The following is a 17,660-nucleotide window of genomic DNA, read 5'->3' on the forward strand; positions in this document are numbered from 1 at the left end:
TACTACTTTCTCCTTTTATCTTTGTCCCTTTCTTTCCCCTCTCTGTTTCTGTGTGTGTGCACAGGCTTTTGGAGTGTGTGTGCACGCGCGACTAATGGGACAGAAACTACAATATAGTGCATGAAGGTCCCCCTCACACGCTGGCATTAGCCTGTACATATATTAAACATGCCTATATCAGGGTTGGTTTGTACAGCCCTAAAATAATTGTGCCAACCAACCCAACTCCACTTCATATTTATTCAATTGAATATTCATGTTTTCTGTTAAAAAAATAAAATAAAATGTTAAAATTGATTTCTATTAGTTGCTTTATTCTTTTGAACTATAACATTTTAAAATTCTGCCAACCAACCCTGCTCACATTGGGACCCGACTCTGTGATAATATGATGTTACCCAGCTAACATCAATCATCATACTTTCAAATCTTATATCAAAATGTAGCTAATTTCTATCTCTACTAACAGTAAGTAATGGATTTCCAATATTTCTAACATAGTTTAATGATTCATTTAGAGTGAATGCAATTTTTTTACTCTCAATACTACAAAAATGAAATGTTTGCCTCACAAAAAAGTGAGTACTTTTTCAAATGTTGTAACGATACATGACTGCAGTTCAAGAAAACAAACATTTAAATTTTACATTTTTGTGTCGGTGACCTACAAAGGACCAGAAAACAGCTGTGTGCCAACCAGCCCCTGTGCCAACCAGCACCAGTCTCCTCCAAGTCATCCAAGAATATAATGACCTGGACCTGTGTGAAACAGAGGTCCTTACTCAACGTGATCATTAAATGTCCCAAGTCACTTTCAAAATAGTAGGGGTTAACAATGCCATTGGAATTTCCTCTCACTATGGACTACCTCATATTCAATATTTTTATCTTTGCAGATCAGCCTAATTTGCATTGCATTTGCATTTTTTGGTGTGGGGGGAGGGGGGTGGGGCATTATCGCAGTGCCAGTGGGGGTGAAAGCCTGGCAGCAATGGGTATAAATTGTCTTTGTAACGCATGACAATAAAACTGGGATTTGATTCGAGGTTCATTAAGTGCAGTAGTCTGCATGACTCCCAAGACCATAAATGGGAACACGTTCAACTCAAAAACACAAACTCAGAATTTGTTCCAAGAGATTTTTTTTATTCCTATTTAATATTTATATTATTTACAGACAGAAGAACAGGCACTCTGGACTTTACCTCACTGCTTGCAATAATTTCTCTACAATTTTAAATTTACAAAAAAACAAAACAAAAAAAACCCCCAAAAAAACACTCATCTCCTGAAAAGAGCAGTAAATTGCAAGAATTCAAAATGATAGCAATCATAAAGGTGAGATTATAACCTTGAGGTTTTTAAGGTTGTTCATTATTAGTTAATTTCAACACACACACACACACTTCCCCCACTCAAGTCACTTCCGCAGATGCAAACATGCACACACTCCTCACCACCTCTACTGTCCTACTCCAAAAAAAAAAAAAAGATTTTTTTTTCCAAATAAAGAATAATTATGTAAACAAATCAAACAGAGCATTAACCGTCATCCAATCTATTATTTCAAGGTGAAAGGGAACCCAAGTTGCTCTGCCATGAAAGCTGTGCAAGGGATCACTAACCCCCCCACCCCCAACCCCCCCCACTTTAGCTCCAGAGTGGGGGGCACTGATTTTGTCATGAAGATAAGTTTTCTTTAGGGGAAGGGTGCATGGGTCAGTGGTTTTAATAGTTGGATGGGGCCATCTCAGCATGAGGAAAGGAGACAGAGAGAGAGGGATGACCTGCTGACTAACCAGAGGGAGAAGGACAGAACACAATCACCTCTGTGTCTGCTCAACCCTGGCCGGCTAGAGTGGGAGGGTGGACACACTGTGTGTGTGCGCGTGTGCGTGAGAGAGAGAGAGTGTGTGTGTGTGTGTGTGTGTGTGTGCGCGTGCGTGCGTGAGAGAGAGAGTGTGTATGTGTGTGTGTGTGAGAGTGTGTGTGTGCGTGTATATAAGAGGGACTTCACCGTGTGTGTGTGTGTATGAGAGAGAGTGTGTGTCTTTGACTGTGTGTATTATATAAGAGGGACTTCACTGTGTGAGAGAGAGTGTGCATGTATATATAAGAGAGACTTCACCATGTGTATGAGTGTGTGCGTGTGTATATATAACAGGGGCTTCACTGTGTGAGTGTGTGTGTGCGTGTGTATTTATAAGAGGGGCTTCACCATGTGAGTGAGTGTGCGTGTGTGTGTATTTATATGAGGGGCTTCACCGTGTGAGTGTGTGTGTGTGTGTGTGTATTTATATGAGGGGCTTCACCATGTGAGAGTGTGTGTGTGTGTATTTATATGAGGGGCTTCACCATGTAAGAGTGTGTGTGTGTGTATTTATATGAGGGGCTTCACCGTGTGAATGAGTGTGAGGGTAACCCGCGTAGCGATGTGGCCGGACTCTGTACAGCCCTGCAGGGAGCACACGGCCAGGACCAGCGTTTCCCCACACCTCTCCGCGCTCGGGCGCTTTTTAAGCCGGGTTGCCAGGCGACGGGACGCTAGGGGCGCTTCTGCAGGTTTGGGGGGGGGTGGGGGTGCGTGTGAGGCGGCGGGTGCGGGCTGCGTGCCGCGCGTGGGCGTGGGCCTGCCGCGGAGGGGGGCCGCGCGCGCCTCAGTAGAAGCAGACCGTGTGCAGGAAGGGCCGGCTGCTCTTCTCCTCAAACTCCTGCAGCAGCTCGTCCATCTCGTTCTCCATGTCCTCGGTGTGCTGAATCTGAGGGGGACAGACGGAGGGGAGGGGAGGGGAGGGGAGGGAGAGGGAGAGAGAGAGAGAGAGAGAGAGAGAGAGAGAGAAAGAGGGAGAGAGGGAGAGAGAGGGGGAGAGAGTGAGAGACAAGAGTAAAATAAATAAATCAATTCAGCATCCACCTTCTCCCCACCACTTCTCACTGAGACACAGTCCAAGACACAGGCAGCCTTCTACCCCAACAAAGCAGACGCAACCGCCCAACACATCTTACTCACTCTGGCAGCCTCCTCTGAAATTGAACACTGAGGTAAGGTTGGCACATGACAACTAAAACGTATTAATTTGATAAAGCATCTAGAGGATGCCCCATCTTAAAAACCACACAAATGTATTGACCGGCGGTGGGAAAAAGAAGCCATAAAAATCCTTCTAGGAAAGTCACTTCTAGGCACAGGACGGCAGCGGACGCAGAAAAATCAAGCAGCATTTCATTTCGGCAGGCCCGCGTTTCATCTCGTCGTATGACCAACTGCTTTGCCGCAAGCTGGACCTTTTTTTTTTTGACACCCACGATAAAGTCCTTTCCTGTATGTAATTTCAGGGCTTTTTGCTTAGTATTGCACATTGGACAATGGGTAGTGCATTAACAACCCCCCCCCCCCCCGAACATGCTTAACACTGCACCATCCTTTGCAATAGTCAGGATTAACTGGGCTGTGAGTCCCTACCAGAATGTCAGAAATCGGTACACAAACCTCTACTAAATTAGCGTGCCGCCACACATTTTGATCAAATCGCCTTCAAACACACACTTAATGAATTACCTCGTTAGCATAATTAGCATAATTTGAGTGAGTCAGCGGCCACACTCGTGTTATGACACGGCGTGTGGTTTTTGCACCACAATGCGCATGAATGTGGCAATTAGGTTAAAAAAACGGCCAGCGTTACCGACCCTCATTTCCAATCCGATGTGCCCACCGACAGAATAAAGTCCGTTACAATGGAGCCCTCGCTGCAGTGCACTGAAGTGAACGCATGAGATCACAGGCAGCCCCGCACAGGTCCAGCCAGGCCCCATCACACCCGAACCCAAAAGGGGGGAGGGGGCGGGGGGGGGGAGGCACGCTCAGCAGGAGAACTCACGCATTGGCAAAGCTCGCAGATGAGGAAGGCGCCCAGCGTGGCCTCCTCGTGGTTGTCCTGAATGTCCACGTTGATGACGTGAACTGGCTGGAAGGTCTCCTGTTCCCGGGAGCTCAGGTCTGGGAGGGGAAGGGGGCAGGGGGGAAGGGGAGTATACAAGATGGCAGCATCAGTATCCATGTGGTTATCTGGTGTGAGTCATGCAGTGGAACAAAAATGCAACAAAACAAAAAGGCAGGAATATGACTAGGGTGTACAGGGAGGCTGACTACAGGTTAACTTAACTTCCCATTTAACTTGAACATGGTGAATAAACCCAGACAAAAGGAAGATGTCTGTTTGAAACCGACTGCAGTCAGAGCTCACGCTCTTGTTGTCATGTTTTCAAAAATGTGAATTCTGAACACAGTACACTGCATGTTTTTTTCACTAACCAGTGTTTTTATTTGCATTTTCTCCATTACATTCTCAAGAAACAGTGCATACAGAACATATATAACATAACACATTTTTTGTGTCCCCACCACTCTCAGAAGTTGTTTATTGTCGAACAGTAAATCTCATTTTTGTATATTTTTGCTTCTGGGCTGTAAGGACAATAGAGTGCTGCAACGGACTTCTCTCTCTCTTACCCTCCAGCACCTGGTCGTAGACCCGCTCCTCGCAGGTGATCACCAGGTCGAACTGGTCCTTGCAGCTCTGGAAGCGCTCGGGCCGCACCTTAATGCGCTTGTTGCGGTCCAGCATGTGCAGGATGCCGTTCTGCGTGTATCTGAGCCCGGCGCGGGTCAAGGAGTCCAAAACGAGAAACCAAATACACGCACACGCAATGCAATCCAGTGACCAAAAAAAACTAGAACGCAAGAATTATTTACAAAGCCAGGTGCTACAGTTGGACAAACTTAACAAACAAAACAGATCCCAAAGACTGTGCTAGCACTTTACCATACATACAAATACTGGACTGAAAAGGGTATACTGCACTGACTAGCAACAGTTACATATCTGCACAAATAACTGTGATGATCATTAGGAAGAACGAAAAAGCATACTAGAAAAAACAATGAGACCATCCATTACTGTAACCCAAAGCAATGCCGCTACAATTCAGTCAACAGAAATCAAGGGGGAAAAAAAGTCTACTGCCTCCACATAAGAAATCAAATACTTTTGCTTTCTTCATCTACAAAATACTATGCAACCTTAAGGAGGGTAAAAAAAAAAAAAGCTTGATTTTTAACTTCACCAGTTGTTTGCACAGGTAAACCACGCATACACAAGCAGGCCAGTCACTAACGGGCTCCTGTCCACACTGAACTGCCACATCTCATTGCATCTCATTCCTGCTCAACACACCCAACACAGGTGAGCTCTTTTGAGAACTTTGAACCTCCTTTTATTTTCAAACAATAAAAATTAATGGCAGAATTCAGATCGGATAAATATAGTAAAGCGGTGATCCTCATTACTTGTCCTGGCGGGCTGCAGGTTTTTTTTTTTTTTTGCTTTTGTCGTAATATCAGCAATCAATTCAGACCCAAGAAAGCAGGGGAGGCGAGGAGTCAGCTGTGCAATTAACTGCTTTAATTGATCAATTAAGTGCTGAGTCAGAACAAAAACCAGCAGATTATGCAGCCCACCAGGACCAAGAATGAAGATCACTGTAACAAAGCATCGACACTCTAAAAACTAAAAATAGACCAAGGAACTAAATCCTTTGAAAGAGGTGTTCCAAATACACTAGATTCCGAAAAGCTAGAAAATTCCAGGAGCTCTGGTTAAGAGGGGGTGATTGACATGGGGACTGTAGCACTGTGTCAGTGTGAACTAATCCCTCCTCACCCTTCTGCACAAAATCACAACTCCCTTCTGCCACACATCTCATCCAACAGCTCCCCCACCTGACCATCGAAATTATGCACCCCTCACAGCTCTGCCTCAGACACAGCCTGGCAAAGAAAGGAAACGGCAGGAACCACCCAGACCACTACCTCTTGGGTCTTTAAGGCTTCATTCTCCTAAAAATGTGGGAGTACCCAGTCTCAAATAAATATGAATTTTAATTTTGCTAGCCAAGTCATTTTTTTAATTTTTTATCCACATTTTCGATTGCACGTTTCGTGGTTAGAGTTAATACTGATGTTTGTGCTGGGGTTCACATTTACCAATACAAACAACCAAAACTTTTATCTGAGACCAGCAGTATTCGAGCACTATCAATTATTTTAATATTTACCAATTTACTAAACTGTCAATATCTTGCCAATAAATCCAATTCTTCAATTACGTATATGATTTAAGAGGGATGTGAAAGACTGAGTATTAAGACCATTAAGTAACATCGTTATTGCTCCAGGAGTCAAACGTGGGCAGTTTCTTTAGCTGCTCAGCGAAGGCACTCTGCAATCTTAAAAACCCATTTTCTCTCTGCTACTTCCCACACCATGTTCTCCTGCACTGACACCCTGACAACAGAAACACTAATGCCTATACCTACATGACCATACAGACTCCATAACTTCGGGACATGTCTCCCATAAACAAACACCCCAGATTTCCCAGATTTTTTTACACATATCAGCATTTTACACATTTAAAGATAGCACAGGTCATGTGTTCTGCTGCCTAACCACCTTTCTTATGTTTGCCAAGGAAGCTGTAGGATAAATCCGCCCACCCACAATTTTCTGTATTCTGTATTCAGGGTAGCGAAGCACACGGTTAACTTATCAAGCTGTCAGTGCGGGGGCTACTTCAGTGTTGTACCGTCTCCCCCCCCCATCTCTCCTAAGCCACCGCCCCCGTGTCCACTCTTAACCCACACCTCCACATTCACTCTCACACACCACACAGAATTGGGGGGGCGGGGGGGACTGGTGGCTTCAGTTCAGACTAAATAGATAAAATTAAGGAGATTGACAACGTTTTGGGATTCATGTACAGGGGCTGCTTACTGTTCTGCATTTAGGCCGCTTGAAAACGAGCTTTGGTATTGGAAAAGCAACGTACATTTCAAACAGAACAAGATGAACATGAGGTTTAGCAAATTCCAAAAGGAGTATTTTATTATTCACCGACTTATGTCACTGAGCTGCTGATTAAATACGGTTCCATCCCAGCTACAACTAATGTGTACTGTGACCGTTAGGTGTTCAGGAACATGTCCATTTCATTTCATTTGGTCTGTTTAGCTCCCTTCTTTACAGCTGAAGGGCCAGAATAGCTAAAGAAAAGTGCCAACTGAGTCACCTCTCCATCATGCAAACGGTAGAAAATTAACAAGATTTGCCTCCCCCATTTTAATTTTGGATGCAACATCTCTGGGTGTAACAAGTGAATGACGATTGCGTCAGCAATGTTTGGAAAAGTATAAAAACAAATGTTTCCCAGATGAAGGAAGGCATAACTTAGCTAATCTATTTCATTCTCTTGGCTTTAAGTGAATTAAAGAATCATGAATATACTACGAAAGTAACATTACATTTTAAACCGCAAAACGTTTTTTTTCCAATCCACAAACCAGTATACCTGTTGTTTGTGTATATATCAATTCTTTGCTGTAGATGGCACAGTATGCAGTTTTGAACACATTATAATCATGCCATTCTGGGGCAGCAACATAGCATTTTTTTAAGACAATGACAAACACTGCTAAGGCTATGTGCATTTCAAGCAATAACTGAAATGCTGTAACAAAAAGTGAGAACGCATTCAGATGCATCACTTGCCAAAAACACAGAAATATGCAGCAACAAAGGGTTTCAGCTCACCGCCCAGACCAACAGCTGAGAAAGTGCACACGCACAAAAACAAGCAAACAAAGGCTCAGTACCACCGCCTTCAATCGTTTAAGGCAGGGGAGCACAACCTTATCCAGAAAGGGCCGTTGTGGGTGCTGCCTTTTTGTTTCAACCAAGCAGCAGCACACCTGATTCCACTAAACAAGGTCCTTAGCAAAGACTCCAGTAGTCGATTAGTAGAATCAGGTGTGCAACTGCTTGCTTGGAACAAAAACATGCACCCACACCAGTCCCTCCTTTATAAAGCTGAGGACCTGATTTAAGAGATCAGGTCCACTATCCACTGTATGACCAATTGAATTTCTTTCAAAATCCATGCTGCAAAGTGGAGATCTGACTGCTAAAAGCAGTTTGAATGCCTTTCAATAAAGGTCAGAGTGTCAGAGCAAGTTGAATGCACTGTTATGCAGTAAAACTTTACATGCCATCAAAATACATGCACACTTCCACAGGTATACTTGCTCATGCCAGTTCAAAATCATTTAAAAAAAACTGTAGTTAGTAATGCTGATAAATTGAAATGTTTATTTTATATTTCACTTAAATCCTCCAATGACAATAGGTTTTATATATTGCAATTTTAGATTAATAACTCACACCTGTACCTTGCTATATGGCTTAGAGGGTTCCATTTTGCAGTATGTCTTAATTTTTCACTTGATTCTAAGCCATCAATGCTTTATTCTATCCTGTAAAACAAAGAGAAAATTGGGACTGTTTAAAAACAAACTCAAAAAAATTTAGCTCATCAGGGAGCTAGCCAATTAGTTAAAATAGGCCTGTTAAAAACAGTTTGCTATTTATGAAACTGCTTGTTCACACACTCGTACAATGTGCCGTGACATGTAGAAAATGTAGTGCAAGGTTCATAGTGCAGCACGGTCCGCACATCGTGTGTGCTCACTTGCAGTTTGTTGAGTAATACTGCCACTCTTACATTTGCTAAGGCAAATTATCAAACCACCCCAGCCATTTACAAAACTGAAACTGCACACACTATTTAACACGAGGACCTTTATCAAAAGAACTGGCATCGCACCAGGGATTTGAATCTGCCATCTTCTAATTCATTTCTAAATGGTATCCTACACCTACACAACACTGCCCCCCAGTGGTGAACACTATTAATCACAAAAATGAGATTTCATGAAGGTGTTTGCAAACAAGGGAAGTGCCCAGGCCACAGAGCAAAGGCACGCGCCTCATTTCTCCTATTGTTACTCGCTTGGAAACGAACACCAAATGAAAAATAGATACACATGCGTTAGGGTTTCCCCACCAGAAGTTCTGTGAGGTTGTTTAAAGTTATGAAAGAAATTCAGTGATTTTGTTTTAAAAAAAAAAAAAAACATTTAAAATTTATCTTGCTTATTTTTTTCCATCTTACCTCTCCATTTTGCAAGCCTCACTTCCAGCACACTTCTGAAAGATCCAGCTCTAGTTACCAGGAATTCATAATCTCCACTAATGTCAGCAGCCCATTGCTGCATTCATTCTTCTCTACGTCTGAAACACCCGCCTGTTTCTCACACATCGATTCTGCTTCAAGTTCAGAGCCTTATCTTGTCCGGCCTTGACAGGTATCTTTTCTGGCCTCCTTGTCTGCACTCCCAAATATCTACTGCTTAATAGGAACATTGTCTACAGCCTACTAAATTATTCACATTTCACATTTACTGCTCATCTCTCCATTACATACCGTTTATAGCTGGATCTGGCCTACCAGGCGTCAACAGGAACGGCTATCCTTCATTTAAATGCTCTTGTGAAACCCTAAACTTGTGCTTGACCTCTCTCTGCAGCCTCCAGTCACCCAGCAGCCATTTCTCTCTGGAGCGTCGCCACCCCCCCCAGCCCACCCAATAGATTAAGAGAGCTCCCTACACCTTTCAGAACACCACCATTGGCCACTCGCAGACAGAATAAAAACCCAAATCTTCAAACTTCATCTTGGTAACCACAATCCAGGCTCTTATTTTTCCTGGAACTATACAAGATATATTGAACTTTAGTCAGACGCGAGCACTGGTGTGGTTCCTGACCGATGTAGTAGCACTTACCTAAACTTCATGTCCCCTTAATTACAGCACGTGTGTGACAGTGTACATTATGGTTTTTCTTCTTTTTATAAAATGACACTGCTTTAACTGAGTTACAGAGGAGTTCTGCCTATACTGTAGTTTAGGACCCTCCACTCTGTCGTACTCCAAGTGGGTATTAATTCCACCAGCTTAGCCATGTGGTAATAAAAGAAACTTGAACTTGAAATGTGCTTGACACCTCATGTATAGTTCTCTGGATTTGGCATGGTCAAAACTCAACACTACACTGTCCTCACAACATACCTACAGAAAAGTCAAACTAATCATAAAAAAATAGTTTCAATCAAAAGGTTTCATGGCCATTGCCCCGATTCACCATATCCCAGCATACAATCATGCTGAATGTGGATATAACAGTTAACATACTGCCCGGTGCATGGTGAAGACTGATGTAATAATTACACGTTTTTCCAAAATCAAGAGGGAAATAACAAATGCCTCCTTAATTTCTGACTCATGTTCTTCCTCTTGCCCTGCCTCCTTCAATACCTCCCATTTCCTTAAGTCTTTTCTCCAAAGAGACAGGCAAGATGGCACTGATCGTGGCCGTAGGCCAGGTTGACTGTGTGTGGATTAGCGTGTGAAGTGCAGGGGATACAGTTCCTTGTCTTTGCGCACTAAATCGTTGTACATCTGCTCATAAGTAGTTTTGAAGTCGTACACATTGGGCTTGTCTGGTGCTGGGCCTGGTAGCTTCACGTGGGTCCCGGTCCCGAATGACCGCACCTCGAAACCACGCTTGCTGTAGTGAGAGGGTAGGACAGACCATGCAGGGATAAAGACAGGAAAGGAGGATGGGGGGACAGAGAGAAGAGAAGAGATATCAATAGCGAGAACAAAGAACAAGCAGGGGAAGAAGAGATTGAGAAAGTCAGTGATGTACAGCTTCCAGTGCCCTGTTTATCCTCAGAAAAAAACATTGGTAGACGGTAAGGTTATTAAACAAGTCACTAGTCACAGCAACCAAACTCCTCAGCTTAATATACTGATCACACACCAACTTAAATGACGAACTGTGAATATCCTTACCTTATTTTAAATAGCAGTAGCAACAATCAACCATAGACAGTACAAAACTTCACATTTACTCAATCTTTAAGAGTTCGAGATTAAACCATTTGCAGAGTTATGAAGCGCCAGGTGACTGCGCTATGTCATCGATTGTTAGCTATTGGCTTGATTTTGCTGGGTTAACTGAAGAACATTATTCTCGATAGTGGATAGGTACTCCAGTTGATACGTTAATGTCACCAAGGAACAACGTCTATATATTCTGTTCGCCATTTCTAGGCATGTTTCGTTTAGTCCAGCTATCAATCACCCAAAAACGGGAGATAAAACACTCTCCTTAGTGACTTACACTTGTATATACAAAAAAAGTGTTCAGTGTAACTATCGTAAGTTATGTTATGTTGGTAGATTTGAGTATTTGAGGGTTTCCGGGTATTATCCAAGTATCGTCGATTCATGGTCGCGTTGCTTCCGGGTAGTTGGTCAAACACGACGGAAAGAATGATTTTGTTGCCCCCCAGTTCGTACAAACGGCAGGCAGATTTAGTTAGTAGATATAACTTGCTATATGTATAACGTAAGTACCTAACGTTAGCAACTACTTTTGCACAAATAAACAATCCAATTGAGTAACAGCTGTCAACAGTCCATTTTGCTTGTTTAGCCAGCTACGCAGCTAGCTAGCGTTAACTGGCTATCGATCTCGCTTGTTATCTAGCAAACCAGATCTGGCCAGTCTGTGCGCAACATCTGACGGCGTTCCCAGGACGATCCTGTAGCTTTGTTCTAATTAGTATTGCTCCGTTACCTGAGAATATTGTGCGCCTCCATACTGCGGTTCTGGTTGCTCGAGCACACCACCGCCACGCGCAGCGGGTGACTCGGCATAGCGTTTCTTCCGAATGACAATCTAACTACAATTAGGAAAAAAGCGTGGGGAAAATAGTTGTAAGCGGACACTACCTAAAAATTAATGTACAGCTATGTTCTTTTTTTCCTATAAAGTTCCGAATATAATGATTTGATGTATGTTAAATTCGAGATCGACGAACTATCCCTGCTCTCTTCGAGGAAGAAGAAATGTTCTTCAAAATGGCGGAAGGTATTTAAGGACAAACGTCGCTCACAAAGAGGGGCAGGGCTTTGCAGGGATGTAAGCACAACGAAGACCAATCCCAGCAAAGGCCTCTTGTTTTCCTCTACTGTCTGGTTAATTTATTTTAAAATGACACATATATTCAACGTGTTTGGCTGTGATTGGCTCAAAGCTTCACCAAAATTCGGTGATTGGCCCAGCAGGCTTCACCAGGAATTCGGTGCTGTTGAGGATAAACATGTCTTTTTCATGTTTACCACAGTATACACGTCACGTCACAAAGTACATTAAATTCCTCAAATGGCGCATTTGTATGTCAGCGCTCGAGTATTATTTGGAAACGTCTATTTTTAAAAGCAATTACACTCAAAATTATGTGCAATATTTATACAAATCGGGCCAAATATCCTCTGAATGCTATACTATGTCATGACTTAAGTATACAGTATTTTATTTATTATGGATCTTATCTATGAAGCCTGTATATTGCGCTTTGATGGACTTTTTGCAGTCATACAAAAAAGTGAACACTTATGCAACTTATCACACTTATCAGCCAGAGCCACATATTTTTAAGGAAACTAAAATGAGTCTTGAGTCTCTGGTTAAGACCAAAAAATCAAGGACATGAATATAACAATACAAAATAGGGGAGAAGACAAGCAAACATGATATTTTACTGGATTTACGTATTTTAGAGCAGCTATATTTACAGCATAATAATCCTTTTTAGGTTGCTCATCTGAATATAAGTACAAAAATGGCAGAATTTGTAATGTTATATAGTTTAAAAAATATCAACACTAAGGAACTAATGCAACTAATTTATAAAGAAATCATTTGCTATATAGCACATATAGCACTTGCTATTTCTGACATAATGTGATCTTGCTCGAATTATGCAATTGTAATAATGGTTGAAATGAAAACCAGCATACATAGGGTGGCTGAGGGCTGGGATCTTACGTCACTGCCATTGGAACTTGTAAGTGGCTCTGAAACAGAGAAAAATGAGTGATGTTTGCGGTACTCTATCATGTGAACAGAACCAGTATTTAATATTTGAACACTATATGTTCAAAGGACACTTCTGGTCCATCTTCATAGGTAGGCAGAGGACTAAATAAATTGAAAGACTGGAATCTGTGTGAACATCTAACTGCTTTTTTTTTTTTCCACAGTTATAACAGTGTCCTCAGTTCCATGGTTTCTCAGTCCAACTCTTGAGCAAGGAAAGCCCTGGGTATTGTCCTTCATAGTTAGATACTTTCTGCTTGTAAACATCTTTCTTCTGCAAAGTATCCCAATAGAAAATCATGCTTACTAAGAATGGTTGTTAGGTTCTGTGCATGACATTACATTATATTACATTTATTTGGCAGATGCTTTTATCCAAAGCAATGTACAATAAGTACGGTCTTCATATAGTTCACAATTGTAAACGCATAGTCTGTTCAATTTTTGACAATTTAACAGACCCCACACAGCCATGTTTCATAGTTCTGTCCCTGTATCATGAATTTTTCTGGTTACAGCTGATTCAGATTGTGGGACAGATGCACAGTGCATGTTCTCCCACTCTTTCCTCCTGATTGCTGCAGCTGTCTCATCATTGTTCATGGCTGTAGGCTGTAAATGCTACCAGTTATACAACATAGCCTGTGCTTTGTGTCTCAAAGCAACAGGGAATATAAGGCTGTTTCTGTTCTCTTCAGATAAATTCAGGCCTTGGATCATGCTGTGAATCCTGAAACAAAATGGAATATAAAAACAGCCACAAAAAACATCCGAATCTAAACTATTAATTTAAGTCGGCAATGTATTCATTGCATTTTTTATTTGTTAATAATATGGCATCCATTGCTAACACAGAAAATTATGGCAATTGTTTCAGGTCTATTGTATTGAACAAGTGGTCAAATTACCCCCCAAAAAATACACTATCTGTTATACATAAAGACAAATGTAAGACTTAGAAAATTGGGATTTAGTCTGGATAATGTACCTGGTATGAATTGTTTTTGTTGTTAATATTGACTAAAATGTGCTGTATTTTTAAATTGTGTCATCACTAACTCTTAAATCTCTTATACTCAATGCAAGTGATCTTTACATTTTACAAGACATTCTTAAGGTTGAGTTCTGTTAGTAGAACAAGGGAACATAAATAGAAATTAGCAAAAGGTAAATTCTGACATTAGGAAGAATTTTTTTACGCAGAGAATAGTCAATGTGTGGAATAGCCTGCCAGGTCACGTAGTAGAGGCAGAAACTCTGGGGATTTTCAAGACCAGGCTTGATATGGTGTTAGATACTATCTAGCCTGTAGGTAATCAGTGCACTAGGTACAATTTAGTCAGGTGAGCATTGTTGGGCTGAATGGCCTGTTCTCGTCGTTATGTTATGTTAAAAATGAAAATGTGTTCAATCTAGAGACAAAAGTGAAAATCAAACATTCCAGCATATTGCTGCAGTGCCAGCACACAACAAAAAAAACCTTTTTCTCTGTAACTTTTATTTGGTGTGAAAGGTGTTCAGTATACAGAAGTATAGAACAGTATTGCACAGACTACAAACCAACCAGGATACATACAGCAGTGTACAAGTATAACTGTCATGAAAAGTAAGGTTTTGCCTACACTGTTTCCATTCAGCTTGTCTTAATCTGCTTTTAAGATTATTTGGAAGGTCTAGTTTTGGGTGCTAATATTAAAGTATAGGATTGTTCCAGACCTACTTCTAGTGTAAATAAATGCCTAAGAACCTACTCTACCTATACTTCTCAGAACCAATGGGAGCTAATCATAACTAAACTCATAAAAGTACAGGGTCTGTTATGAGATGGACCTACGGTGCTAGCTAACATATCAGCACAACTTCTATATCAGTCTATATTCACAGATTCTTTTAAGTCATTATTAAAATCTATACACTTATATATTTCTCTGCCACTCTAAGTTATGTTTCCATCTAAGTTCTAATGTGTCCATCTACCATATCTGACACAGTATCATATTACAGTTAACATTGGGAAACAGCCTGTTTGACTGAGATGTAAACACAGTGAAAAAACAAACACACACAAATATGCACACCCACAGAATAAAGTCCTGGGCAGAACAGTAGTCTCGGAGGTGTGTGTGTGTGAGTATGTGTGTGCCTGTAAAATCATGTCTGAGGTGTGTGGTTTTGCTCTTTATTTTCTCAGAAGATGTACAGTTTTGAGTGGTCTGTGTTTGTGTGTGAGATGACTCTCTCAGAGATGGGAGTGTGTATGTGCAGAGAGCTGAGAGCGTGGAGCAGTGTGAGCGTGCTGTGTAGCAGGGCTCATGATATTTTCTGTGATATAAGCGACCAGCAGACAGATGATGACCAGCATCACACAGATGGCCCCTCCTACAGTCGTCATGGCGATCACAATGTCCTGCATCCCCGAGGGCGAGACGGTGAACTCCACGCATTCCCCAGGGTCGTCGCCATGGTCACCGCTGCCAGGGAGGGGCTGACGCAGAAGGGGACGCAGACAGATCCGGTACGGGACGTTCTCGTGCAGCTCGCTCAGCAAGTAATCCTTGCAGCTGGCCCCCAGAAGCACGCCGGCGCATTCGAACTGCGTGTAGCTGCCGTTCCACCAGCAGCTCAGCCCGAACCCGCCCTGCTGGACACGTCCTCTGGGCCCTGCTCTGCCCGTAGCAAAAGGGCTCTTCTTCTTGCCTGCCCCAAACTCCGCCGTTTCTCCTGGAGCTTCTGTACCGGGCGCATTCAGTACGCCTGCCTGCTCCTCTGCGGCCCCCGAAACCCGCCCTCCTCTTGGCCCATCCTGCGCCCGCTCACGTTTCTGTCCTTTCCCGTGCCCCCACTGCATTAGCACGCTGCCGTTGGACAGCACGTTGGCCACCAGCTGGCCCCCTGGAGACCTCACCTTCTGACACGCCCCGCTCTGGCACGCAAAGCTGTGCTGTGTGGCCCGGAAGCACAGCTTGTCCCTGCCTCCGGTCTCCAAAACCCTGTAGGCACAGACCAGAGTTGCCCCACTGTCCGCACCCTGGTCCTCGCCGCTAACAGTGAAGCTTGGTCTTTTCACAGTTGCAGAGCCATCGCTGCTGGTGCTGGTGTTGTTGTTATTGTTTGTGGCTCTGGGGTAGCTGAGGTTTCCCTGGTAGTTCGGCACAGTTGGGCCAGAATTAATGTCATCGTTAATGTCTTTACTATGATTTGAGCGGTAGTTTTGGGGGCCTCGGGACACTCCTACAGGCTGTCCCACTCCACCAGGTGATGATAGTGAGGAAGACTGCGCATCGTGGTCCCCTCGGGTCCTGCCGTGGAGTCCTGCACAGTCCTGACACGAGCCCAGAAACAGTGCAGCATATGCGAGTACAGCCGTGCGCAGCTGGCCTGGCATTGCGCCACCTCCTAGCGACCTACTGGCCGCATGCAGCGTATAAAATATTCAGGCAGCGCCGTCAGAGTCGCCGGGGATGCGGATGGAGGGAGACGGACATAGAGGCACGAGCGTGACTGCTGTAGCACATCCTTACACGGTTAAGCGCTATAGCTGAGAAGTCCCGGAAACACATCCTCCCCCAGCAGCGAAACGGCTCGCAGCGACAATATCGGACACATACAAAATCCTTTACAAGTACCCGAGCACTCTCACCTGGGAAAAAAATAACCAGATTTCAACAATGCCACATAATCCTGTAAATACCCGGTTCCATACTTTTCAACACGTCCAGCCAAGAACAGCTGCAAATCGAGTCATTACAGATGGTGCAAGCCCCTCCTCGACCACGATCCTCAAAACAAAACAGAAAAACAAAAACACTTCGAATACGACAAGCGTCACAAATACTATTCCACGATTGCTCAATTAATCAGAATAACATTTTATCGGCTTACGTGTCTCGCGGAGATGCGCGAGTTTTTTTAGCGCTCGTCTTTCTGCCTGGTTGCTTCGGATGGCTGTCGTGGGAGAATGCGTGCCTGTATCTGTACATGAAGTGTCTCAATGTTTGAAGTCATCAACAGTCAATTACATGAGTCATGCCGCTCTTCTCCCCTCTCGCTTTTTCTCTCCACTCTCCCTCCGCTGTCTCCTCGCTTCTCCCCTGCGGTGCTGCCCTTCATCTCTGCAACTGTGTGCCGCCACAATGACGTCAGTCTCCTCAAGTACCGTTATTGACCATTTCTGTGTGATGGGACTGCAAGACATTCATCACGTCCAACAAAGGCGAATACAGATTTCTACTCTTGTGCGCACAACTATTGATAGAACGGCCGTATAATTTCGACAGTCAGTTCCCTCGTCGGCACATAATGAGTCATGCGCTATTTAGAGAAAACTGCGAAATAGTGACACCTAAAGAAGTAGATTTGGGTCAGAACATGCAGGCCTTATAGGCCCAGTGTTAGAGGCAATACAGCAGTTTGATTGTCCTGTTTATGTATCAGGCTATGTACAATACATTTGCTGAGTCTGACAGATTGTACATGCTGGGAAAAAGTATCACATCGGCCTATGGATAAAATTGCTACTTGAAACAAGAACTCAATATCTGAGTTAAACTTCATGAACTCATTACAGAGGAGGTAGTGACAGTGCTTATTTTCTTGGAATAAAATTGGACAGACTAATCTGTGAACAGTTGTGTCAACTCTTGGCAGGGTTTATATTTGAGTAATGCTTTTTAATAAGGGATTGCAGGCCAAAATCTATGCCAAGCACCATTTCACCAATATTTCATTAAATTTTCATAGCGTAGAGTAGTAA

General features: G+C 43.1%; 2 protein-coding genes across 2 annotated transcripts; both read right to left on the bottom strand.

Moving 5' to 3' along the window:
- Positions 1–2,368: 2,368 nt before the first annotated feature.
- ssu72 (SSU72 homolog, RNA polymerase II CTD phosphatase) lies at positions 2,369–11,895 on the bottom strand. The gene is made up of 5 exons (XM_035387161.1): positions 11,603–11,895; positions 10,382–10,525; positions 4,514–4,653; positions 3,882–4,000; positions 2,369–2,759 (listed from the first exon to the last, which is right to left on the bottom strand). The coding sequence occupies exons 1-5, from the start codon at positions 11,680–11,682 to the stop codon at positions 2,658–2,660; spliced, it is 585 nt and encodes a 194-aa protein (XP_035243052.1). The 5' UTR covers positions 11,683–11,895; the 3' UTR covers positions 2,369–2,657.
- A 2,458-nt stretch (positions 11,896–14,353) lies between these two features.
- Positions 14,354–17,214, bottom strand: fndc10 (fibronectin type III domain containing 10). Its single transcript, XM_035387159.1, has 2 exons — positions 16,790–17,214; positions 14,354–16,547 (listed from the first exon to the last, which is right to left on the bottom strand). The coding sequence occupies exon 2, from the start codon at positions 16,290–16,292 to the stop codon at positions 15,147–15,149; it is 1,146 nt and encodes a 381-aa protein (XP_035243050.1). The 5' UTR covers positions 16,293–16,547; positions 16,790–17,214; the 3' UTR covers positions 14,354–15,146.
- Between the last annotated feature and the right edge of the window lie 446 nt (positions 17,215–17,660).

The sequence above is a fragment of the Anguilla anguilla genome, chromosome 13, assembly GCF_013347855.1.
Source record: "Anguilla anguilla isolate fAngAng1 chromosome 13, fAngAng1.pri, whole genome shotgun sequence".
Lineage (NCBI taxonomy): Eukaryota > Metazoa > Chordata > Actinopteri > Anguilliformes > Anguillidae > Anguilla > Anguilla anguilla.